Here is a 27,732-nt window from a genome sequence, read left to right on the forward strand (position 1 = left end):
ATGGACATCCAAGGGGGAGTGTTATGAATATTGTGTGGATGTCCATTTACCCCTTCCTCTTCATCTTCTCCAAGTAACTTCCACTACCTCCACCATCCATTACTCCTCCACTACCCATTACTCCTCCACTACCCATTCACTCTTGTAACTCACCTCCATTCACATTCATGGGATTGATTATCCACTATTTGTCATTTAAGAACAATTGTAACCTATTTGTAAGACTATGCCTATAAATAGGGCATGTCATTTGTGTTGTAATGCAAGTGAAGAAATACAAAAGCAATCTCATTCTCTTGTCTTCATCTTTCTACTTTTGTGGTTTCATTTTGGTTCTATTTTATAAGAATAAGGACTATCAGATCAGTTTTTCCTGTTTATAAGTATTGTAAGCTCTTGCCCGTTTGTCCGCGGCTCCATTGTAAGCTCTCGCCACCTTGTCCGCCGCGGCTCCTGATATCCAAACCATCGTCATTAATCAGCGTCGTCAGCAAACCGTCACTATTCTAAGCTCTCGCCCCCTTGTCCTCCCAGATTCACATCTTCACTCTGAATCTAGTTTCGCATCTCTCCTAGATTTATATATTGCTTGAAGCTCTCTTTGCCTATACCAGATCTGAGTGCCAAGTAAACCTCACTGGAATTTGGCGTCGTCATGCGATGGAAGGAAGTTTGAAGATCCAAACAGCAAAATTAACGCCTTGTTTTCCTTATTTTTTGAAAGCAGTTTTTTTTTAAAACCAAAAAAAAAAACTTGTTTGGTAATTTATTTTTAGTTAAGTTTTTTTTAAAAAAAAAAAACAGAAATCTGGTTTTGAAAGGAACTAAAATTTTTTTTAGTTGTTTCTTGTTTTTATTTTTACATTGTTTATTTCTGTTTAGAAAAATTGAGAAACCCTTTCGTCTCAATGGGTTGGCTTTCTTTCCCCCTATTTGAAGACTTGTTTTCTCATCAAAATTTCACCATCTGGTCTTAACATGTTCATTTTCAAATGTAATTTTTAGAATAATTATCTAAACAGATTTTTTTGTGTTTTGTTTCCAAAAATTGTTTTAAAAAATTTATAAAATTATTTTGAGAAAAAAAAAAATAAGTAAAAGGCCCTAAACTTCCCTTTATTTTGAGATTATAAAGTCATGGCGTTTGGTTTCTATGCTTCTGCGATGAAGATGACTGTATTATATTTGGTTTCTAGAAATTTGTCGGCCTTTTAGCGGAAAATTTTGGGAGAAGGAAGATGGAGAAGAAGATGGCGTCACCCTCCTTTTGTATTTCAAGGCTTCAATTCGACATAAACTAAAACACTCATAATATAATTATTAAGTGGCCACGGACCTCTCCCACGGATTGAAAGTGGAGTTTGTCTCCTGGATAGACTAACTCAAGGAGCTGTGTTAGAACCTAGTTAAAAATTAAATGAAATTACAAACATTGAGATATTAGTCGTGACGTGATTAAATATATATTTGTTATCATGTATAAAGAAAAATTTAAAAATCAACAATTCTCATATATCATAAGCAATGCAATTTATTGTTTAAAATCTGTATAACACCTAAGATATACTATTTCCAATCTTTAATATAAGATTTCATTTGACTTTTATTTTGGTCATAAATATAATACTCTAATCTACTTTGTCACTTATATTTATTTATTTTTTAAAGAAAGTTCACGCTTGATTAGTAAGGATATTTTTTAAAAAAACACATATTTATTACAAATAACTAACTAAACTTACTTTTTTAATTTTATTAAATTAGTCAACTAGTTCTTATAAATCGGACTGAAGATAATATATTGGTTTTGATAAAAATATATGACAAATTGTAATGGCTTTGGTGAATTTGAGACTCTATCGTTAAAACGTTGTAGTTTAGTGGGTTAGGATACTCGGCTCTCACCCGAGGGATCCGGATTCGATTCCCGCAATGGAACTTCTTAATTTTTAAGTCAAATAAAAAGCGGGAGTATTGTCTTTTTGCAAGATTCGCTGTGGTACACTGGCATCTGGTATGCTTCTCTGTTATCGCTTGATCGAGGTTTCTCACTGATAAATCGATTTTCCTTTTATCCATTGGCAAGTTGTGATTTTGTTTAATACGAATGCTTATGTAGGCTTCGGAAAAGAAGTCTTCCAACCCAATGAGGAAAATCAAAGTCCAGAAGCTCGGGGTTACTAGAAATGCTAAGGTTGGCTCTGTAACCATTTTCTAATTTCTGCTAGCTTTTAGAAGAATATTGGGTTTCGAGAGATCAGAATGTTTCTGCGAAGCATTTGTATTACATATGATGCTTTACCGTGTTATCTGGAATTCCTGATTAAAAGAGACGATAGAAAAATTAGACCTTTCTTAAACGTTTAATATTTTGTCGAGTTCATTTTGCTGTCTGTTCCTAAAGATAAGCTCGCAAAATGGATGCACTATAGACGTTAATTCCTCCCCTTATTTATTTTGCAATTCAGTCCTTACCTCATAGATGACGTATTTCTCAATTTGGTTCTTGAAACAAATCTATTCACCTGTTCATTATCGAATATCCATATCTTTCTATCAAATCCAGATATACTCATATGTGAGGGACCATTATTTATAACAGTTTTATTTGGGAGCCACTTACCTTGAGAAGTATCTATCTCTTAAAAACCTAATGAAGGAGGCAAATTTATAAGTGACGAAAATTGAGAATTGTCTTGTTTGTTAACGACCAAATGAGGAAGGCAACTTTTTTGCTGGGATCAAAACAAAATCACCTCATTTACCCTGTAATCATTTTTTTTTAGTGGCATGCTTAAATGTTGGAACAATTAAGTGGACAAGCCCTGGTATTCAGTGCTGTTAGATGTTTTGGATTTGGTATTCAGGAGCATATTGATCTTGGAATCAAGTATGTTATAAGTATCATGGTTACCAAATAAAGAGTTATGAAAAATATATCCCACGTTATGACTATGAAACTAATTAACTTCCCTTAGCTTTAATTGTCTATCTTCCATCAGGCAAAATGGTGGAGAAACAATGTTTAAAGAAACCTCTCTTGATACTTGTATTGGAGTCTATTCCGTTATGGCTGAACTTCTTCAAGTCTTTGGCATCGGTTCAATCAAACTTCTCTTAATAATGATGCATTTTGGTCAAAACCATAACAATTTGTGTGGGCCTTGCGACAGGAACTACTCTGTGTCCATCAAACGATGCTTGTTCTTGATAGATTTTATTTCTTCATGTTAACTTGTGACTGTCTTTCATTTTGTGATCCATTTTTTCTGGCAGGGACCATCAATAAACATGATCCATTTATTATTGTTTGATTGACAATTTTTATTAGCAGCATTCATGTATGTAAATTTGACTAACTGGCTAATGTTGTTCTACCTTGGGTATAATCCTTCAGCTGAGATCTATGGGATGGATTTCTTTGTTATAATGCCCCGGTTTTCGTGTTGGTCGACCCCAAAAATGCAAGTCCCGAATTGGAATTCAACATGGGGTGACTAAAGAAGAGGCAATGAAGTGGTTTCAAGTGTGCAGGTGTAATTCTTAACAAGTCCCAAGAAGTTGTATCCTAGAGCACTATACATGAAGCTTGTGGTTTTGGTTCTAGAATTTTGGTATGATATTAACCAAGTTGAGCTCTTGAGTTTTGTTATGAAGAAATTATTTCGTATTTACCAATAGTTTGTTACCTTTTGGATTCTTACATGTATTTACTTGGGTTTTTTTTTTTTTTTTTAACAAAGGACCACTGCCGTTTTCTGTTTGACTTTCAAGTAGTAGATAAATCTTCTCTAAAAGTAAAATTCAATTAAAATGGGTGAGAAAGAGAAGAAAGTGAGGTTCACCCATGTCTTTCTTTGGTGCCCTCTACATTTCCCTCTTCACTTGGTTAATTAAACCAAAGTGAATACAGATGGATGAAATTTTGTTGAGCTGTGGGAAATAGAGGGCAGGTGAAATAACAGTGTTTTCTTTTGTTTTGTTTGAGGCTATAAATAGAATGTGGTTGCATAAGATTCTAACATCTGAGAAAGAAAGATAATGTCATGTTGCATGCATATGGAGATAGCAGTTACGTATGGATTGCAAGGGGTTATGGGAAAAGAATATTATACATCTGTTGTCTAATTATTGTACACTAAATATTATTTTTAATTTTTAATATAAGAACTAATTATATATTTAGATTTGATTTTACATATAAGACCTTAATTTATTTTGCCTTTCATATTTATTATTTTTTTAAACTAATTTACTTCGCTTATAGATTGATATATAGTTTAATGTTATATAAGGGTATTTTAGGTGGTCTGCAAGGGTTATGGGAAAAAGAATATCATGCACCAAATCATTAATCAACATTTGTTGACCATTTTCTCTCTCCTTTTGCTATTCATATAACTGGAGAAAAAAATATAACAATTTATAATATTTTTCTCTCTCATGGCCGTCGTTGTTTTTTTTATTTTTTTCCCCTCCACGGTTCTTCTCCACTCTTTCACGCCTACGAAGTCACGTTCTTCAATATAATTGAGGTTCTGCATCTTACAATAAATAATTACAAACCCAACTAAATTTGTCAATATTCCTAAGCTAATCTCATTTTCTTCAACGACAACGTTTCAAACAGAGGAATGAGAAAATACCCAGAATCCCAATAGAAGAAAGCGCTACTGACACACCAAGAACAACCTTGTTAGGCCAATGACGACGTTCCTTAGCATCATCCTCTTCATAGTCATCATAATCTGAATCACTTGGATCATCCCAAGAAAGATCCTTCCCTCGTGGAGGCAAAATGGGCATTCCATGCTTATTACAGGGAGCAATACCAAGTTTCAGTTTTGATGACAGAATCGAACGATTATAGCACAAATTAATGTTCCCACTTACTCTGAACACTTCCAATCTCTCTATGAAACTCAAATTGAAAGGCAAAACCCCATGAAGATCATTGTTCGCCAGATTCAAATGCTTGAGATTCTTCATCTGCGAGAGGAACCTGGGAATCGAACCATTTAGTTTGTTTGAGCTCAGATCCATGTGAACCAAGCCAGGAATGGCAGAAACCGAATCGGGTATGGGTCCAGAAATCGAATTCGCAGCCAAAGAGAGGTTTTTGAGGGATATTAAGTCCCCAATGGAAGTGGGTATTTCACCATCCAGCGAGTTATACGAAAGACTCATGAATTCCAAACTGTCCAACCTCGTATATGAAGTGGGTATACTTCCTTTCAGCTGATTACCAGAGAAATCGATGTGGGTGACGTTAGAATCTATAAAGTTTGGAAGAAAACCAGTGAGATTGGCGTAAGAAATGGCGATGTACTTGAGTTTCTTCATACGTCCAATTATCACAAGAAGACCAGAAGCATTAACAGGCACATTGGACACAGTGAGGTCTGTGAGATTCTCAAGGCGTGAGAGCCAGACGCCAGTAAGCTTACGGAAACTGTTAATGCAGACGAAGGATCTGAGAGAAGCAATGAGCTCGGAAGGGAAGGCGATGGGAGCGATAGGACAGTTTTGGAAGTGAAGAGATTGAAGAGTTGAGAGAGACTTCAACGCAGTGAAGGTGAGAGTGAGATAAGAGGAACAATTAGAGAGCGAAAGAGAAAGAAGATGACGAAAGGGTGTCGCAGAGTCACAGAAAGTTACATTGTGGAAGGAAGGTTCAGAACACGGATCAGTTGAGGTGAGGATGTTGAGGGATTCAAGTGCTTTCGTCTGGTTCGGGTCGAGAGACGATTTTGAAGAAGAAGAAGTGGGTGTGCTCATGGAGGGAGAAGTAATGAAGAGAATGAGAAGACATGAAAGTGAAAGTGGTGAACTCATTTCGGCTCAGTGGTGACAGAGAGGAACTGGGGAGAAGGAGGAGGAAGAAGAAGAATGAGAAAAGGATTTGGAACATGTTCATTTTTAATTTTGAAGGGAGATTGCTAAAATGATACAAAGTATGTAAAGTCTGTCATTTTAAGCAAGTTTTACACATTTGAATGCAAATGTGAATAATAATTTAGATTTCAGATAAATGTTCTCTTTCATTTTATCGAAGTAGCGAAACTCAACATTTGATCAACGTCTCAGATAATTTTGTGTTTGACAAATACTTACTTGACTCATAATTTAAATCCGTACTATACATAAGACTACAAAAGTTAAACTTCTTGTCTTGAAATCTTGCAAATATTAGAACTAGATAAGAGGTTTATTTTAGTAAGTATAAAATCTCAATTTATTTTGCCTTTCAAATTTATAATTGTTTCCCAAAAAACCTATTGATTGCATATATTAATAATATTTTCAATAATGGTACCAATATACATAATTAAAGAGAGTATTTTAGAAAAACCAACATACATTTATTACAAATAACTAAGTTAACAAATATTTTTAATATTTATAAATTAATTATTTAACTTTTATTTTAAGCACAGTAGGTAGTATATTTGTTTAATGTACAAGAAATTGTGTGTAGTTTTTTCTCCACATAATGCTCATTAAATTAAAAAGAGAAATGTGTGTTAAACCGTTTTCTTTTCTTTTATTTCTTTTCCCTTTCTTACCCATGTCTTTCTAATACATATAAGAGCTAGATAGTTAATTTATAAAAATTAAGAAAATAGTTAACTTAGTTAATTATAATAAATAGTTGCCAAAAAAAGTTAGATATAATAAATAAGTATTGTTTTTTCTAAAATATTCTTGTTAGTAATATACATTAGAGTTACCTTTTGATAAAAATCTCTTACCATGTGCAATCACTCTAGGGATTGCTTGTGAAAAAATTGATAAATATTATAGACAAATTGAATTGAAGTGTTATATTTATGATCAAATTAAATCTCAAACTAGCTGTTATATTAAAGATTGTAGTAGTACGTTAGTAAATAATAATGAAGTTGGCAAAAATATTAGTAAATAATAACACAATGTGTTCATTATTCTGCAATAAAATTCACAGTATGATGACTCGTATCAAAAGAAAAGAGTTATGATATATATGTTATTTACATAAATATAATTCATGAAATGAAAAGATATCTAGTTTTTTATTTTTACCAGAAGATATCTAGTTAATTAGATCAATAGAATAGTTTGATTATAAATATCAATTTGACATCATTATTTTTATTAAAAAAATCTAAGATTTATTGATTTTAAAAGCATAATTCAATAATATTTCAAAACTTTTTAAAATTAAAATTAATTTAATTAAAAATATAATTTTGAAGTCGTGCTTTTATTATCATGGTATGATACATTAAGTTACGTTGGAATGGACGTTTGTGTCTTTTGCATACAAATTACAAGAGTAAACTGGAAAAGTTGTCTGAAATAAACTATGCATAATATACGCCACTTATTCAAAACTAAAGACTGAAACACTTTTTCATGGTATTTTTATTTCATTACTCATTTGCAAGAAATGGTTTAATTTGTCTGTTCCTCTGGGAATTTCTTCGAATTTTGGTCACGTAAGGTAAGGGGCTCTTGGGCTTGTTTTTCGAATAGTAATTATTTCAAAACATAAAACAGCAGGCAGCTATTGTTATTTTTAAGTCAGGGAGATTTTTATTTCTTTTATTTATAAGTTATATTGTTAAAATTTTAACATAAATGTATAACTTTGTCCTTCATTTATTATTATGTAGATTGTTATTTCTAAAGTTTATATAATAAATAACGATAGAGTTAAAAAGTTTTTAAAAATTTTAAGATAGTATTAATAAGTTTTAAGGTTTTTCTTAATTACCGTGGAACATGTTGAAAATAATTTATAAATAAAATCACACGAATATATGATGTCTTTTTTTTTTTTATTTCAAAAATCATTACTGTATGAAGTTGATGTATGGGTGGAATTGACATTTCTGTCTTTTACATTCAAATTACAAAGAGTAGAAGGAGTCAGAAATAAATGGTGGAGTATGTCGCTTACTCAAAACTAAAGACTAAACCAATTTTTCATGGCATTTTTTGTTTATTTTATTACTTATTTGCACCAAGTGGTTTGTCTATTCTTTTGGGGATTTCTCAAAAAAGATTGATAAGTGAGGTACAGAACTCTTAAGTTCTTTTTTTGGGCAAAATAATTACTCAAAACATAAAAAAGTATGCAGCTTCCAGCACCCTCCAACAATTGTTGTTTTAGAGGATTCCTTTATGAGGGAAGATGAGAGATTGACACCAAATTAAAACATGAAAGTTATGAAGTAATAATGAAGAACTACACATTAAAAAGAAATGAACTAATCAAAGAAAGTTGGTTTTGAAATTTGTATGGCACCGTTTGATTCCTTTCCTATATTGCATGAGTTTTTGAGAGTTGTTATTTTACAGTTTTAGCCATGCTTGAGATTCGTTTGTAGCTTTTATTCTTTAATTAATTGGTAATTATTTGTGGATTATAAGGGTTTATGGGTTGAGTCACAGTAAACCACAAGAGCACTCTCACACTGACTATGCTTTTAATTTTCCATCTTACTCCTGGGCACAAGCTACTTAGTAATTACAATTAAAAAATGATGGAAAATTTGGAGGGAAAAAAAAGAAGTAAGCTTTACTCATATAGCTGAACAAAATCCATTTTAGTTTAATAGGTACCCTCATTAATTTCTTAATTAGATTCCAAGTTAAGAAAAAGAACAACGTCCTGCATGTCAATCATTTTAATATGTAATTGGAAATACAGTCATTGTTACATAGAGACACTGAAACTTGATTTTTTCACAAGATGACACAGGATGTTCTCCAATGTTAAAAAAAGAAAACAAATATACAAATTTTCAACCTTATTGTCAAACTACAGAACAGTTCAAAAAAGAAGTAATATCTATGACTTAATTGGAACTCATAATCAAAACAGTCCAAATATTTGGCACAATCCTTTTATTGGCTTCAGCAGTCTATAGCAATACACTCCTGAGAGATGGTTGTGCTGTCCACTTTGCTCACAAATGGATTTATCTTGACCCATATAAGAGAGAAGACAGAGGCAAGAAGAACTGACCAAAGGACGACAATGGTTGGAGTCCTATTTTGTCGTCCCATGAGACCTTTAAGGAACGGGTAGAGATGAAAAATGACCCAAAAGGCAAAGAACACCTTCCCAAATAGTGGACCCCAGGATTCATATCCTCCATTAAGTGCATCAGAAAACCCAGCAACAACACCAACTATGTTAACCACAATAAGGGTTGTTGGGGGGATTAAGAGTGTTGTCCACTTGATCATATATAATTCACCAAACTCAGTGTCATCAGCAGCCTTGGCAGTGACAGTAAAGTTGGTATCCACACCAGCTAACATCTTCAGAAATCCTTGGAAGACAGCAAAAAGATGGGCTGAAACACCTCCAATCACCCAAAATTGCTCATTACGCCACAAATCTTCGATACCGACCCCACTCCAACGCAGCTCAAGCACACTGGTCACTATGATGGAGAGGAACAGCCCAAGAAAGAGGACACTCGCAAGGTTGGAAAGCTGCATCAGATAAAATATGATGTAAGAGATTTGGGACATCTGGGTGTAGTGTCTTAATTTGGTTCACAATTTATGCACCATGTCCAAAGGATGCTACATTAACTTCTAATGGGTGCTTAAGCAGAATGGGGAATCCTACCCTAAACTAATTGTTGAGGCAAGAGAACCAACCTACTTAAATAATCCCCTTGAGCATCCCATGTTACTCAATTACCACCAATTCTCCATCAACTTCTGACCATATTTATTAGCTATCCATTGTTTTCTTTACTTCCGTAGCTGAGAGTATCTTATATGTAATATGGAACTTGGTTGAAATACTTATAAGGGACCAATGAATGAATAAGGACAAATATATCTCAGTAGCTTTTCATGTTAGATGGAAGAATAAAGATCAGAAGTTACCGTTGGTATGATAAACTTTCCAGTGAGAAGGCAGATTGCTGGCAAACAACAATAAGCAATGAGAGGAAGGGACGTGAATGGGTAGACAATGGTATTGATATAAGCCAGTCTTTGCAACCATCTAAGGCGGCCACCTCCATAACCATACCAAAGGGGACAGTGTCTACTAAGGAAAATCTCAACTGATCCAAGTGCCCATCGCAAAACTTGGTGCAATCGATCAGACAGATTGATGGGTGCTGACCCTTTAAATGCAGGCCTCGTTGGCACACAGTAAATTGATCTCCAGCCTCGACATTGCATCTTGAACCCCGTCAAGATATCCTCAGTGACTGAACCATAAATCCAGCCAATCTGAACAAAAAAAAAGTCAAATAATCAGTTAAAGAAACAAGAGAATTCCAAATTCCAATATAATTTCCAGGTATCTGTTATCACATTACTAGTTCTTTTAAGAGTATTCCTTCATATGTTATGCTTTTATTAGAAAATTTAAAGCAAACACCTAAGAAACTTTATCCAAGTTTAGTCCTTAAGTATCCTATATCTCCAACTTGCTATATCTGGTAGGCTTGCTTCTGCACTGCATTTTGTACAAGACCAAGAGTATTTTAAGCCTAACCTCTTTTCCCCATTCAGTCTTCTCTTCATACCCACAGCTAATCACATGAATGGCCTCTTTGATCAGTGTTGAGGGATTGACAGATTCAGGAACCCCTCCGTTCTCCATTAGAGTAGATTCAATAAAAACAGATGACAAGCCGAATGTTTTCTCAAAGCTCCTCTGCGAAATCAACATTGATCTTTCATGCTCATCATAATCTGCATGGAAAGGAAAGGAGAATATAAGATATTAAAAATTCAGCGATATCCTTAACTAAATCTGATTGACCAAATTAACTAAGCTTACTGTCAATCTCTTTGAGATTAAAAATGGCAGCATCGAGTTCCTCCCGCTTTGCATCTCTAAACAACTCTGAGGCGTCTTTGGTGGACTTCTTGGAGGGACAGCAGCAGCAGGATGAAGAAGATCTTGGTAAGTTGGGCATGGAAGGGGGACTATAGCCATAAAGAGCCTGCCTATTGAAAACACATCCAGTTCCCACGTATACTGGTCCTTGAATCCCATCAAGTCCTTTCATGTTAACCTAAAATGTGAAATTAATAAACTCTTTAGAAACTCTTGATATATTCATATAATTAAGTGGCTGAAGGCTACTAAAATAACATTGTGATATATCTCTATTTTAGTCCATTGTTGTAATGAATAAGGTGCAAAGCCATATTATGAACAAGAAAATTTGATTAAATTCACCTAAAATCCGGAAGAAAGGGACTTTCTTTTTTTTTGGCCAAAAAAACAATGGGACTTCTGTTATAGCAGAAAAAGAACGTGGAGATGACCAAGCCTCTTCTATACTCCCTCTTATCACTATAAGACATGAGAAACAAGATTGAAATTGTCGAAATTGTTTTCTTTTGCCAACGGGGACTGTCCAAATTTTAAGCCATCCATCAAAATTTTGTTCCAATAATACCCCTCACTAACAATTCTGCTATTAATTTCAGATTTCAAAATAAGGGAAAGAAACTGTTCAACTCAAGGGATGACGCTAAACTGTTCAACTCAAGGGATGACCCTAAACTGTTCAACTCAAGGGATGACGCTAAGTTAATATTAGTATTTTAATCATTAAATGAGGGGCATTTTTTGGAAAACAATATTAATCTGTGACAAATTTAATGAGCTCAACTGTGCTAGATATTTTTCTTAATCTTAGTGAAATGGATAACGGTGACCTATATTTGAGATCAGAGGGAGTATTTACTTTGCTTCATACTTACATCAAAGAAAACTATATTGCGATTGGCATATCGATCACTGCGATCAATCCCATCAAATCTCTGGGGAAACTGTACATAGCACACATCTCTGCCAACTTGTGGATCCATCAAAAAACACATTGCTTCTCGAACGGCCTTGCTATTGTTAACATAATGGTCACAGTCAAGATTGAGAATGAAAGGAGCATTTGTTAGAACCGCAGATACCCTCACCTGTATCAAAAGAAGTAAACGTCAAGCATCACAAAATCTTAAAGCACTTATATGAAATATTGATACTACAATTTGGTCCATACCAATGCGTTTTCAGCACCAGCTTTCTTGTGGTGTTGGTAGCCTGGCCTTTTCTCTCTGGAAACATAGACCAGCCGGGGAAGCTCATTTCCTCCTATGTCATAGGCACCACTGCGTCCAAGGAAAACCTGAAATGGAAATTTCTCTAGAAAATTCAGTTTTGCGAAAAGCAAGGGAGCCAATGAAAAGACATTAGGATGTTGCATGCACATATCATCTGTATTCTGAAACAGAAAGATAAGGTATCTAGACAGAATTGCTCAAATAGTTCTTTTTACTTCGTAATGGGAACCTAAGAGATTTTTAACGATTCAAATGACACAAATCTAATTTGCTTATCTAAAGGTTTAAAAGGAGAAATAAAATTTTTATCCAAAAAACAAGAAACACAAAGCACAAAGGAGATTGGTGGAGAAGAAAGACCGCCAATTGAAATTTTTGTCATATTGCAAATAAGTTATCGGAGAATATGTTGCCAATTTCTATGCTATCATCTAGGTAATTAGATTTTTTGTTATGAATCTCTCGTAAAAGAGGTACCTGAATCATGCCGGGATGATCTCTAGTCTTATTTCCTGGCCACGGTGTTCCATCTTGCATAGTCCATCCTTCTTCTGGTGTTTTCTGAGCCTTTGATACCAAAGCATTAACCCGTACTTTGAACTCTTCATAGTCCCTCTGTGACAGAAATGAAATGTATTTGTGAAAAGCTGCTCTTGTGATGCATTTGGACGAGATACAACAGAGGGAAAGAGAAGGGAAGGTTTCATTGAAACATTTTCTTTGTTTGGAAGCCAGTAAAAAGGAAGGGTAGAGTATGAAAAAATTTTCCACTAGTCTTCCTAAATTCTCCATACTTCTCTCTCCTTTTATATTATAAGTTTCCTCTGCAACGAGGAGGGCTGTCATTTAACCATCCTTTCCCTTCCTTCTCACCCTTTACATTTTCTATGGATTTCTTCCTTGTTTTTTCCTCCCAACTCTCAGACGCCAACATCAACAAGAAGTTTTTTCTCACTAGGTAGAGTTTTGCTAAATGCTCAACTTACCCTTAACTTCCCCGAGGTTGGGTGGGGGGCTTTGAAGGAGAAACCACCCATTATGTATTATATTGATAATTATTTTCAAAATTCCAAACCAATAGGTTAGCTCCTAGTACATTTCATAGAATCTAGAGAACAAGCCACACTTCTTGTGAATAATACGACTTGATCTATTATAAATTTTATATTTATATTGATTGTCATCTATGATTCCTTCAAATCCCTCCACATAACACCCAGGGACCCTAAGATACTTGAAAGTTGTAAGGACACGTAGATCTAGATGCTTACTTTCATTGCTCTACGTTCTTTGACGAAAGAAGGCTGAATTTTGTCCCTCAAGTAATCAATCTTCTGAGAGAAGTAAAACTCAGGAGCTCGTGGTTCAATTGAATACTTCTTGCAAAATGGCACCCATTTCCTTGCAAAATCAGCTGTCTCTACAAGAGATTCAAATGTCAGCATTGCAGCACCATCGTCGGACACGTAACAGGAAACTTTATCTACAGGATAGTCCACAGCAAGAATAGAAAGAACTGTATTTGCAGTGATCAACGGTGGCTCTTTCAAGGGATCGACTGTACTGACAAAGAAATCAACAGCAGCAAGCTCATTTGGTTCACCTTCTCTTTCAAACCTGCCATGTCATTGTAAAATTGAGAATAGTATCAATATGACATTAAGTTAAATAATTAGATGAACATATACGAGTTGCACATGCCTCTTTACCAGAAGAACAATTTTCCTTCAGTAGCACTATGGACAAAAAGAGAGAAAAGACATAAGAGACTTTTGCATGATTTAATGGAGGGAGGCATTTGCAGAGTAGATATGTTCAATTAAGTTAGAATTAATGTCTAATAGAGATAGTAGAAGATTATTGCAATGAAGTTAACAAATCAGGGGTCAAAGGGCGAAAAAGCCAAAGCATACTAATTCTTCTGCAATATGATTTTGAAGTTAAAGAAAACTATCTTTAAAACACTAGGCATTATATGGGCTGTAATTTGACAATTGTGCATTTTACCTGGCGGACAGCCTGTCAAGGTAGGTTTCCCTATTGATGGGACACCATTTAGGGAACTGATCTAACACCCAGGAATATGCAAACCAAATCTCACAGATGACAGATGTCAACCACAGAGGATAAGCACTATCAACAGGATTTGTAACTCTATAATGGAAGAAAAGCCCCAGGATTATCAATCGCATAATGATCACAATTCTGTATGGCAAGATTTTGGTTCTTGGGACTGGAATAATTGTCGAAAGTGGCTCAGCACCCTCTGATGGCCTGCAAAGTAAATCAGCATGTTAATTAGAATATATATATATATATAATTTAAATCTGTTAGAGCAAAGCAATCAAAAATCACGAATGCATGATATTTACTTTTTGTACAAAAGTATGGTTTATAAATGTTGGAAAATGCATGTTTAAACGCCTATTCTTGTATTTTTTGTTTTCACATGTTTTTCCCCCCTTTTCTAGGTAGTAATTAGTTAGCATCATTATCCTATGTTTTTTGTTCCTTGGTTTTAGTGCCTTTAGGACAGAATGAATTTTGTAAGCCTGTCTTTTGAGATTTGATAGGATCATCTGTTAGCATCAGAACCCTGTTATTACTAGGCTTTCTTTTCATTCAATAACGAAAAATTCAAGGGAAAGATAAGTAAGACTACAACTATGGCAATGTGCCTCCATTAATGATCGATTATCCCAATTACAGAATTTGAGATGTAGAAAATAATCAAGTCATCCTGTGGCTGGTGAAGTCAACTACAACCAGAGTTAGCAAAAGCTTTCCTTAAGCAAGACAGCCAAGGCGATTTTGGAAACTGCCAAAGAAACTTATTAAACGAATGAACAAACACTGATGCATTATGAGAGAACGCGGGTGAGCAACTACGTAACTCCATAATTAATTTGGATGTGTCCTTTTTTCCCGCTTTCTCCAACACCCACTTCCCTCTAAACCAGAAAATTACTGCTGCAAATTCCCACCTTGCCTGGTTTTTCATTTGAATACCTCAAAGGGGTTTGAATATAATCAATGGTAGACAGATCATACATTATTCCCTGAACTCGCCTCTAATGGGACAGTTAATTTGATCTGCATTTGTATGGCTGTTGAAACACTGAAGAACTGTCTGAAATTTATTCCTTTACCCCATTAGGAGGACAAAATGTTTATAACGAGATTTCAGTTCATTGATGTTTCTCTATAACATCAGATCAGAAAGTGTCGCTCAGAAAAATGTTGGAATTCTCAAATGACTAAAAATTTCAGAATCTAAACCACATCTGCTGTTTTTGGTACTCAGTTTTCCTCTATAATTTCCTCCATTTTGTTGAAAGTATTGACCAAATACTTCTTCCGCAACATCTCTCATTTTACCATTTAAGCTTCGCCTAGGTGGCCGTACCAAAACAATGATCCTATGATAAAATTCAAAATCATCCTCCTCAGAAAAGTGGTCTCATTCTCATTGAACTTACTGTATTTCTTCCATATGCTGCTGCTCTGGTGGCACTGGGGCCTCATTTTCTGCCTTAGGTTTCTCTTTCTTTTCCTTTTTTTTCTTGTTCTTTTTGTCCTTTGACTTCCAGCTCTCTACTCTGTTTTTCCAGATTGGATTCCCAGATTCACCATTTGCTTCTGCAAGAGAAACAATTTCATGATGATGAGTGATTATACATAGAATAAATTGTGCCAAGAAAAGTGAGGCTGAAGTCTCTCTCTTTTACCACTGTCCACAGTGGAAACTGTACTGACATGTCTAGCATGTAGACCAACATCAGCATCCTGCACATATCAAGGTAAGGTTGTAAGCCGGTTGTAAGCTGAATCATAATCATAAACATCTCAACAACCAAATAATACACCGCTTGTCTTTATTATAGGACCTAATGAAAGAGTTAATATCAGTATTAGATATAAGACGTATTTCATATAATTATCAAAATTTTTCTCAAATTAACTTCATTGATGTTCCCTCAATATCAATTAAGCACGAGAGGAAGGAAGGGAATTAAAAAGATGCTCAAATTGTTTTAAAAAATATATCATATTAACTAATTTAACTAATATACTTAATTTGCTCAAATTAGTTAATTAAGTCTTGTATTAAAAACCCAAAGAAGTATTAATCTGTTTGGTTTTCTATTTTGAAAACAGTTTTTTAATTCTGGAAAACAAAAAAAAATTAATAGCAAAACATATTTGAAAATGTGCTTTTGGATATGTTTCTGTAGAAACAAAAATAAAGTTTGTTCCTGAAACAAAAAAAAAAAAATCAAAACATCTTTTCGATATTTTGTTACTTCTTGTTCTACAAAATTAAAGAAGCAGAGAACATAGTAATTTTGATTAACAACAATCATGCTTATAAAGCAAACTATTCTTCAACCCTTCAGTTCATTTTAAGTGTGCTTTTCAAGATAATGATTCAAACAGATCCAAAACCTGCTCTAAAAAACTACTCCGCAGAATTGTTCTAAAATAAAAATAGAGGATAGAATCAAACATGCCCCAAATATTTCCTGCTTTCCCACAAAATTATTGTACCAAATTTAAGCCAAGTTAGCTCTTGCACCTTGCACCTATAAGATGTAGATCTACTAGGGTTCAATACCTGAGGATTACTGAACTCAGCAGCAATTGTGGATTGATTTACAGAAGCCTCTGCATCATTGTTTTCCGTTATTTTTTCTGATTTTCCAAAGAAAAAAAAAAGGACATACATTAGGATATCTCACAAAATTAGATAATATGTAAGAAAGAAGACATACATTGGAAAAAAATAAAGCAACCATTTCTTGAACCCCAAGGAAAAAAAGCATAACAGTATTAACTGCTGTAAAATAATGAATGTACGAAAATGGAATATTGTCAAAGATTCTAGCTTGCTTTCTACCAACATATCAACATATCGAATATAGATGAACGGTTATTTATTTATTTATTTATTCTCCTTTTGATCAACAGATTAACGGTTAGTCTATTACTGTGTTTGATTGATTCTCTTTAACGACATAATTAAATCACAATTGAAGTGTCATTGAGAGAGGGGATCCAAATCCATAGTGAAATATGGATTGTTCAGCTAAAAATAATTAGACTAAATTACAACATTAAACTCAAGAATTTCAGCCAAATTTTAATTTCGTCCCTCAAATTGTAATGGGAACTTCCCAAAAAAATAATAATTTGGTTATATTTTATTGTTATGATTAATCACATACATGGTCCCTCCGATCCCACATGTAGGATACAATTTTTGAATAGCTATGATCCTATTTATAGGATATATTAAAGAATATTTGAAATTTAGCCGACTTTTTTATTTTTACCCTTATTAATTACATATTAATTATATCATTGCTTTAATTATTTTACGCACTCTTTCACAAGTCTTCATTCAATGCCCATCACAACAATGAATACCATGTGCTTATCACTATAATACAATGTAAACCATTCAAAATCTAATATGAAGGTTCAGATTTAAAATTTTTAATATACAATTTTTTTAATCATAAATTTATTTTTTAAAGATGTGTTATTATATATTATTTTATTTTAATTTATATATATTAAAAAAATTTAATTAAAATATATAATAAATTTAAATTCAATCTGAACCATCTAAAATCGATTTGGATGGTCCAAATTGCGATGAGTACTCCATACTCATTATTGTGATGAGCATGGAATATGTCACTCCCTCTAATCCACTCTTCCTCTCTCCATAAATAAAATAAGAACATTTCTGAAAAAATAAAATACATTTTCTTAACATAAATAAATAAAAATGATTGAACAACATACTGGCAACTAGACAATAATTTGATCAGAGAAATATGGAACCAACCTTCAAAGGGAGTGCCACACCTCAAACACTCACTTCGCCCCTCATTGACATCATAATCATAACAAGTCTTGCAAATTGGGAATTCACAGTGATGACAAGCCACGAACAGCTCTCCGTTGGCATCAACCCCAACTTGTTCCCCACAAGTATTGCAGAGGGGAACCCCACCAGATTCCGCCATTGTATTTTAGGTTAAGCTGATCAAACACGCAGAGAACCTGATGATCTCTCGGAGCTTTCGTCGCTTCTTGGAGGAATAAATCTGTAATGAGTTTATATGATTGTGGAAAACGCCCATTGAAGATGATGAGATAATCAGTGTGAAGGGTGAAGAGTCGGGTGGTGGTAGTGGTGGGAGGCTGTTTTCCAGAGGTTGAAAGGTTGAAGTCATTACGTACCTCACCACCTCGCACTCACAATCACAAGGGAGGAGAGAGGAGAAGCAGTAGAGTGAGCACAAGCAGCGTTTTTCTTAGGAAAAATTAGCGTGTGATACCAAAGAAATACTCCTCCCGTGTTAAATATAAAACCTATTTTACAGTATAATAGTATATTTACACTATAAAATGAGTTTTATATTTAAAATCGGACGAGTATATAATTATCCAAAAGTCCCTTAACAAATGACTAGTAAATTTCAAAACAAAAATTAATAAGATTCATCCTGCCAATTCATTATTGGAATTTTTTTATTATATTATTTTCCTGGAATATAGTGATTTCTCTTCTTTCTTATTTTGGCAGAAAACAACAGATTCTGACATGTAAGCTTCCTGGTAAGTGAAAAGTCGTGAGCTGGATGCTATTTATAAAAATGTATGTTAGTGTTTGTCCTATAATTCAAAGAGGAGGGAAGAAAAAGGACTTGGGACAGAAATGTTGGGAATTTTGCGGGAAGGTGAAGCAACTGGTTCAGTTGGGTGGGGTTCATCTATGCTGACAAATCCATGCAAGATCGATATTCACGGGCTAACTGTTTTACAAAATCCAAAAAAAAAAAATTCTACTTCATCATCATATCATACTATAAAACTCAATAACTCAATATGTGGAGCTGATCTACGGAGCCGACTTCAGATTCATTTTACTGTGGCAGGGAAAAATGGCTTGCTCTCTCGTTCATTCGTTCATGTCCACCTTCGTTGAACTTCTCTTTGCACATTTCTCCCTCCTTGTTTCATGAGGTCTCTCCAAAATGTATGCTTCAGCTTACCCCCCCTTCTCCATTGTCCATCATGATGGCATATTTTAGCACGTTGTGTTCACCTAACAAAGCTCTCAAGGCATCAAAATACTAGCCCCGTCGTTGATATAAAATCTATTTCACTTAACTAATTTGAATAGATTAAAAAAAATAACTAAATTAATTATTTGTTAAAAATATGTGTTGGTTTTTCCAAAATAACCTTTCAAGCTATTTGGATTAAAACTATCCTTTGATACAAACTCTTTTAATATGTGCAATCAATAGGGTTGGTTTGCATAAATAAAATGGAGATAAAATAAATGAAAGTCTTATATTTAGAATCAAATTTAATCCTCTGCTAACTCTTATATTAAAAACCGGAAGTTATATAATAGAGCTCTCTCTCATTCTACGCTTCCAATTTTTTTTAATTTTTTTTCCTCTTGTTCTATTGTTTGTATTGCTTGTCTTTGTATTATCTCTCTCTAATATTTCTCCACTTCGCCTATTGTTTACAACAGCCATGTTCTTTCAAACACCATGTGGTTCTATAAATTGGTCATGTTTTAATAAACTTGCTTCCCAAAACCATGCCATCCTCACGCACCAAATTTTTTACTTCAATCGTACATTTTCAAAATATCAAAATAGCACAGTTTGGCCGCATCAGCATGTTAATTAAAAAAATTTCCACCACAATGTCGTAAATATAATTTTGAAAAAAAATCTAAAAGAAACAAATAAAAAATATAACCAAATTATGGGAGCAAAGAACCATAATACAGCACTTAATAATCCTCAACGTGAGGATATCTTCAGTCATTGGTACACAAGGTAATGCAAAATAAATATAAAAGCTGAAAAATTCATCATTGTCATCTATCATATCCTGTACAAACAAGACAACCACCAATCACTGATAATCTCCTATACATCATTGACACAGCTAGAGAACCCTTAAGCAGTAAGCTAAAAATAGGCCAACTAAAATCCCTATAATTTAAGCCGCACTCGCAATGTTAACTCCAGGTTAGGAAGCACCAAGCTATCCTCAGAATAAGTACAACATCGTCACAAACTGTCACAACAAAGTTTTATTTCTTCCCGAGATTCGGAGAACCATGATCATCCTGGATTTAGCTATGTTACAGAGTAAACCTTTACTACTTTTGATGTGTCGCACACAATAAGGTTGTTCGTTTCAGCTGGTCGGGTGCACAGCCAATTGACCTGCCAAATATAAATAAAATAAGTGCATAATAGCCACAAGGAGGAATAAGAAAACAGTTTCCAAGAAATTCCAATGAAAATACTACCTCCGGTCTTAAATATAAGAGGTAGGGAGTTTGCTTTGATCTTAAATATAAGACCCTGATTTACTTTGCCCTAAAAATTTATAATTTTTTGTCCAAAGTAACCATATTAATTGCACATATTAAGGGGGTTCCCAATCAAGAGTTAGCTCCAATGTATATGATTAAGAGGGGTAGCTTAGGAAAATCAAAATATATGTGTCACAACCTTAATATCCGCAATTTAATTATCTAAATCTTATATTAAGGACCAGAGGTGGCATAAAAAAACTCACTTTTTCAGGCAGAATGATGTTCAGATATAGGAAATCGCTATTGCTGCTGCTTGATCCAGCATGAAAATAACTAGAACAGTTCCATAACTTCACCGAGCAGTCGTTTCCACCTGATATTATGTACTTCCCTTTCTCTCCAAATAAAGAAAAGGCCCTGAATTTTCTAGTTGTTAGCACAATGAATCAGTCTTTATTACCAGTCACATCAGTGATTTGCTTACACGCAAGAAACAGCTGCCGAATGGCCACCCATTGAGGAATCCAGATGCAGCATCTTTCCACGTTGATCATCCACACTTGTAGTTGAACTGCCATCTTTTGATTTTGACTGAGATCCTTTCCGGGTTTCAAGGAGCCTTTTGATTTTGGAGCTGCGAGGCCTGATTCAATACTTGTCACACTTACAGAACCATCACCCCTTGCAACAGCACATACCTTGTCTAGTTTATCGAGCATGTCAACCTCTGGAACAGCCACTGCATGAACGAAAGCAGGATTTAAACACTGGCCAAGGCTGCTAGAACTTGTTACGTCGGGCAAACCTGCAGTAAAGAAAAGGCACAATTGCAAAGTCAGTTATCTATTTTACCTCTCTTTTATTTACCCACTTGCATCATAACTTTAGTTAAAATTATTGTTTAGTCCCTATCGTTCTTCAAATTGATCCGTATAATTTAAAAATATATAATCCACTCGCTTATACCTTAAAACTATATAGTGTGTTGCCCGAAACCTAGGGAATGAGCTGTATTGTTCATAATTTGTTAATAGTGCAGCTGGCTCTTGTTACGATATGTTTAATTTAGTCTATATGCCCTGAAGCTTTCATCAGTGGTCCGCTCTACATTTTGCTACTGCAGCCACCACATGCCGTCATACCCCTCATAATATGCATGAGTTGAAGAAGAAAGGATACAAGTGAATAATAAAATTAAATCAACTCAGTTGATATATGATGCTAATTATACAAGTGACTTGTATGAGTTTCCTTCAATCACACTTTTTTGAATTGTCAAAATAGCAATAACCGGCCAAACTAAAAATGGAGATATAAAGACCTAATGAAATTTTTAAACTTCAACAACCAAACTAAACATTGAGGGAAACGTTAAGGACCAAAACAATAATTTAAACTTTCCTTTTCCTAAAGGCATGCAATAGTATATCTGTGCAGGCCTATTTACAGAGAAAGAAGTTACCAAAATCCATAACTTCGCATGAGCGCCCTTTGGAGAAGTCCCACATTAGAAGCTTAGAATCAAGACCTCCACTGATAACTAAAGAAGCACCCAAAAAAAAAGGAATCAGGTCAAAAGCATTATGATATATCAGTAACAAGGGAGAGAGAGCTGGTTAGAGTTAGTTAGTTAGTTAATGGATTAGAGGAGTTAGTCAATGGATCTAGGCCTGAGGGGGTCGGGTTGGGTAGATTGTACTTAGGCTATGAGAATGACACATTTTTGCAATGGTCTATGTGCAACTATAAAAGAGAAGAGCTTAACATAGTGTTTGATACGAACTTCAAGGGCCATTTTCAACTCGAATAGATTTTTGCGCGGGTCAAAAACTGGAATAGATATTTAACCAGTAACTGAAAGCATGATGGCATAATGGACAGACCCGCTATAATTAGTTAACTTCATCCACGATGACAATTGATAAAGTGCACCATGCGGCATGTATAAGATTTGGTTGTAAACAAACATATATAAATAGGATTATAGAAACCTTCCCAAGATCTCCAAGGAAGAAATTGCACACTGCTGCAAATCTAGCAGCAAACGGTCAAGGTAACATTATAAAATGTTAAAAAAATTAAAATGAAAATAAAAGATGAAAATAAAAGCAAGTGTTGAAATTAAAGAAAATTAAAAAATGGGAACAAAAGAGAAGAGGTGCAAATGAATCAATGGCCCACAGAACATGTTCGACCTTTAAAAATTGGGTTAAAGCCAGTAATGTGATTTAATACTTGTTTCCTACTTACATTTAGTTTCTATTCAGTTTAGATTGAACCCTAGCATATCAGTTGTGATTATCAAAGATTTCAAAGAGTAAACGCTGATCCAACCTCTAGCACTTGCTTTGACCCTATTCAATGTCACCCAAAAAATGGCAGCGAAAGACTACACTAGCGAAAGCATTTTTTTCCCCCCATGTTCATGCTTAGTTCCATCTAGGGAAGCAACGGAAAAGGACAAGGTTGTATTGTACAAGCAAGTAAAAAAAAAGGATACGCTTGTATGGCCAGATCGCAGTGTTTTATACAAGCATTGTTGGTGAATATCAATTATCTGCCCAAGAGATATCAAGTAACAGTTAAAACGTGAAACACGGTGCAACTCAGCTTTCCATAAATTTAAAAGCAAGCGAGCAATTCAGCTCTGATTTAAAGTCACAACTAATGGAGATCAGAGAAAACTCCCCGAACTCAATTACTCAAAAACAAGATATTGACTAGATCGAAACTTTCTTCAGATATAATTACTATCAGAAGAGAGAGTGTTTACGCTAAACAAGGGACGAAAGGCTGCGTGCATAAGTAATATACTACAGCTAATTAAGAAATCAAATTAATATTCTTCAGTTGAGTCACTGTTTTGGCATCACATACCACATAATCAAATAGTTTGCTGTACAGAACTCAATTTAAATTAAATATCTGATATCATGTACTCTGTAATAAAAACATGACGCGCTAAGAACTTTTACAGTTCAACAGTATAAGATTGATTCTAGAAATTCTTCCTCATATTATATTTGTATTGAAAAGCCTTGAAACAAATACTCCAGATACTTCACTTATGTTATGCCCATTTTTGTTTCCATATCTGATGGCACAACGATGAAGCCATGTAGTCAATGAGATTTGCAGAATGCATTGCTAGATTTATGGTGGTTAATGAAACACCATATCCACTTGGATATCTAATTGTCCCCAAACGGGATACTTTTTTTCCTTTTTTTTTTTTTTTTGCCATAAATTCCAAAATTGTAACTCTTCCATATTTAATTCAAAGCAAGAATGATAAGTGAAAAGGATATTTCTTGAAAACCAAAAGAAAAGGAAAAAGATGAATAAAAATTAGATACTTTCACTTCACCGCTATCATCTGCAGCAGCAAGAAAGGAAGACTTTGAGTTGCATACAATCTGCGCAGACACAAAAATTATTCAATTAGAAAGATGGGAAAAGTTGGTAAGTAGACAGAAATTAGTATTATAGACTGACACAAAATAAAGCTCTGGTATTGAACAAGCAATTAAGTATGAAAAGTTGAAATACCATAGAAAAATAGTAGACTACTGAATCATTGAAGTCACACTGTCATGCTTAGGTCCTTCAAACAATTATTTTTACCAAAAAAAAAAAAATCAGCCATTGTTTAGAGTTCAAGTCAAAGACTACACATTTGGTGAGAACAATTTGCCGATTTTGTAAATGTAAAAATGCTTTTATTTCAAGAACTTCCCCAAAAACAAACATTCGTGAACTGATTTAATTTATCCAAAGAGATGGTTGTTGACAGATTGATGCATGGATCAGTGCATAATTTTCAGAAATTTATCTAAACCCCATCTATGAAGTCAGGAAACAGGATTCTCAATAATGATTCATCAAGATTATTGCATAAATTTCAACGATATTTCCTTGAGAGTGAATAAACATAAATATCAAAATCAATACAAAAGTAAAAGAATTTATTGACTGTCAAAGGGACAAATGATAACATCAACAAAATGTTAGGAAATGAACTAACACAGACACTAATAAGAAAATAAAAAATCAGAAAGAGAATGGTTGTAAATTCCAATATTTATTATATGTGGAACTACGAAGACAGATAAGTTTCTTCCAAACAAATTGATAACGAGACAATCTCTTAAAGCTAAAAGCTTAACGTTCTTAAATTTACTTGCGAAAAGAAAACAAATTATTAGAAAGCCAAGAAAAGCAGAAGAAAAGTCTTCTTACAGGTATTATCCCTGAAATTCAAGCCATTATTATTACAATTACTGATAAGTACTAAATTGATAGAACTTGAACCTTGTTTTCATCTGCAACATCAATAAAGGAAAGATGTTCACAGTTTAACGTCTTCACTCTTTGTCCCAATAGCTTCAGGAAAAACCTTTACACCAGTTGAAATATTTTTCTTTAGTTTACAAAAAGCGTATAGAGCTAAAAAATGTATACAAGTTTTTTTTTTTTTTTGGGCCAGAAAAAAAGTATACAAGTTAATGTCAAATAATCTGGCAAATGCACAGACAGATGTGTGTGAACCACTTTCTAGTATACCCATAAACAGGACAAAATTCAACTAATCCGGTAAATGCAGGACATTGTCATAACACCAAACTGAAATACAAGCAATAACATTTAACATCTACCTGATTTATATCCTCTTTATTGTAATTATAGCTCTGCAAAGGCTTCCATGAGGTGGCCTTCAAAAAATATATGCATAATTACATGATAAGTAGACCATTTAAGTAAGAAAACCTTGAAATATGAACGGAATTCAAGAAAGGAAAAAGTCCATGATAATCCAAAAATTTTGCACACATTTTCTATATGGAAAATAGAATTAGAATTGCAGAAACTCAAAGATGATGCAATTCCCATGAAGTAGTTACCAGATTCACATCAAAACACTTGACTTCCTTTCCTGAGGAGACATAAATGATATCTTCATTCCCTAACATGAGCAAAAGGCGTTTTCATAAGATCTAAGAAATATTACCATGTGTCAACAATCCATCAAAAACTTAATACACTGCATGGACTTATATATGATACACCCCGCAAAAATCATACCAAAACTGAACTAACACCTTTGTGTGATACCATTTAGATGTGTAGTGGTTGATAGAACATGGCATAGTGAGCTCTTTGTTCAGCATGTTCTTCTAAGTTATAATTAATGAATAATGATGAGGGAGAAGAGAAGAAGAACCTAACTTGTGCAAAATCTGTAAGAAATAACAAAGTGATTGAACCACTGGGGCTAGACTGTGCAAATAGGATCTAAAAAATCCTCAAAAGAAGCAACTTTCATTTTTGTCCATGTTGGTTGCACCACACTGCACCAAATGACAATACCAATGCAAAAGCCATGGGATTGTGTTTGTTGAAGTGTTTGGGTGAATACGTAAGATGATTCTCCCTCTTACAATGCACAAGATGATTGTGAGCAGTCTTAATAAGATTCCGATATTTCTTCTCATTCACTCCATTTTGTTGAGCAGTAGGAGTGCATGAAGAATCATGAAGAATGCTATGTGAAGATAGCACGGTTTGGAATGAGGCAGAAAAATATCCACATGCGTAATCACCACATAAAATATAACAGTACCAAATTGATTGTTGACTTTAGCGCTAACAGATTGAAAATTTGAGAGAGCTTCACAGCAATTTTCATTAAATGTAACCACATGCAACATGAATATTAGAATATGACTATGGTTAGTTGTATTAGAATTTTCCCCTTTTGAATTAGGTGCTGAGTCAATTAAGTAATCGATTTTGCAAGATTTGAAAATTATAGTAACTATATGTTATGATATTGGAATAAGAACGAGAGAGGAAGAGAGAGAGAAACAGGGAAGAGAGGATCTGAGGGAGGGAAACAGCAAAATAAAGAGGAAAGATGAGAGAAATAGAGAAGCTACGTGAGAAAAACAGAGCAAACAAACTAATCCATATCATTCATAGTCAGGGTATTACAAATGAGTTTACATCTATTTACAGGCCATAAGACTTCTAACTGTCTCACATTCTTATAACTACCCTCTACCCATTCTGTCATGTTTGTTATTCACTTATTATTGTTCCATAACACCACATCAGCCAATGTGACATGGTGTACCTAAGACGTAAGATGATCTTTCTTGCCACTGATAAGGAATAATCTATAGCAGTACAGGCTAAGATCAGCATAACTAGTTTTTGCTAGCACTATTCACTCAACTGAAGATCAATAAACATGCTTTCCAGGGATAAATTCAGAATCATGGTTTCTCAAACTAAAAAGGCTTGATGGATGCACAAACAGATCAAAGAGATTCACCTGGCCTGAAACATATGGATGAAATGGGTTCCTCGCTGACATCCATAACCAGCTGGGCTTCTCTGCATCGCATATCAAACCAGCAAAGTCGACCATCCTGTTATATGAGAAACAAGTATAATTTAAAAAAAAAAAAAAAGAAAGAAAGAAAATACTACAATTCATATATAGAGCAGCAAAGCAATCCTCAGGATATGCGACAGATAGCATATTAGAAGCAGCATTTTGTTCAATACACAAAAAGAATATAAAGGCGGCAAGTAGCTTGGCTTTAATTTATTACGGACAGTCAAATGTAAACCACATAAAGATTCTCATAATAACAAAGCTAAGCATTTAACTCCCACAAAATCCTGTATTTAGCTAGCCTCAATAAGTGACAAAAGAGACATCAAAAATATTAAATCACGCAAAGCTTCATACAATAAACTTGATATCGAACATCAAGGAACCAGTAACGAGTTTTTCCCGTTTTAGCTTGCCCATAGAAACAAAATATTTCAAAACATCCCAGAATAAAATATATACCCATTCTAAGACTCCTGGAATTAGAGTAAATGGAAGATAAAGTTAAGGGTAAGTTAAGAGAGAAAGTACATCGCCTGAAGTGACGACGACATCTGGTCGGGAGCCTGAAGCGATACAGCATGTAGCAGTGTCCTTGTGACCCCTCAGTCGTCTCGGTTTAGTCTTCTCCGTGGACATCTCTCCCCTCAATCCCGACACTTCACAACTGTCGGCGCCACGGTATGATCATGCATACACGGCCCCCGCCGCTCACCGGCGAGTCCGATCAAATATTCAGCCTCGAAGCGTGGGCTCTACTGGGCCTTCACCATATTGAGCAGGCTAGCCCACGATATAAACTTCACTCTTGGGTTTGAATAGGATAGGGTCTGTGAGGATCTCTGTGGGTTGTAAGCTCAATTATGCTCT

General features: G+C 34.4%; 1 protein-coding gene and 1 pseudogene across 1 annotated transcript; both read right to left on the reverse strand.

The window, feature by feature from the left end:
* Positions 1-358: 358 nt before the first annotated feature.
* On the reverse strand, positions 359-5,835 carry LOC114715092 (receptor-like protein 51). The gene is made up of 2 exons (XM_028899896.1): positions 4,647-5,835; positions 359-453 (listed from the first exon to the last, which is right to left on the reverse strand). Exons 1-2 carry the CDS (start codon positions 5,833-5,835, stop codon positions 359-361), a joined length of 1,284 nt encoding a protein of 427 aa, XP_028755729.1.
* Positions 5,836-8,760: 2,925 nt separating this feature from the next.
* Positions 8,761-27,574, reverse strand: LOC114715093 (cellulose synthase A catalytic subunit 8 [UDP-forming]-like; annotated as a pseudogene).
* Between the last annotated feature and the right edge of the window lie 158 nt (positions 27,575-27,732).

Source organism: Neltuma alba, unplaced genomic scaffold (assembly GCF_004799145.2).
Source record: "Neltuma alba isolate B1F8T4 unplaced genomic scaffold, ASM479914v2 tig00011574_pilon, whole genome shotgun sequence".
Taxonomy (NCBI): domain Eukaryota; kingdom Viridiplantae; phylum Streptophyta; class Magnoliopsida; order Fabales; family Fabaceae; genus Neltuma; species Neltuma alba.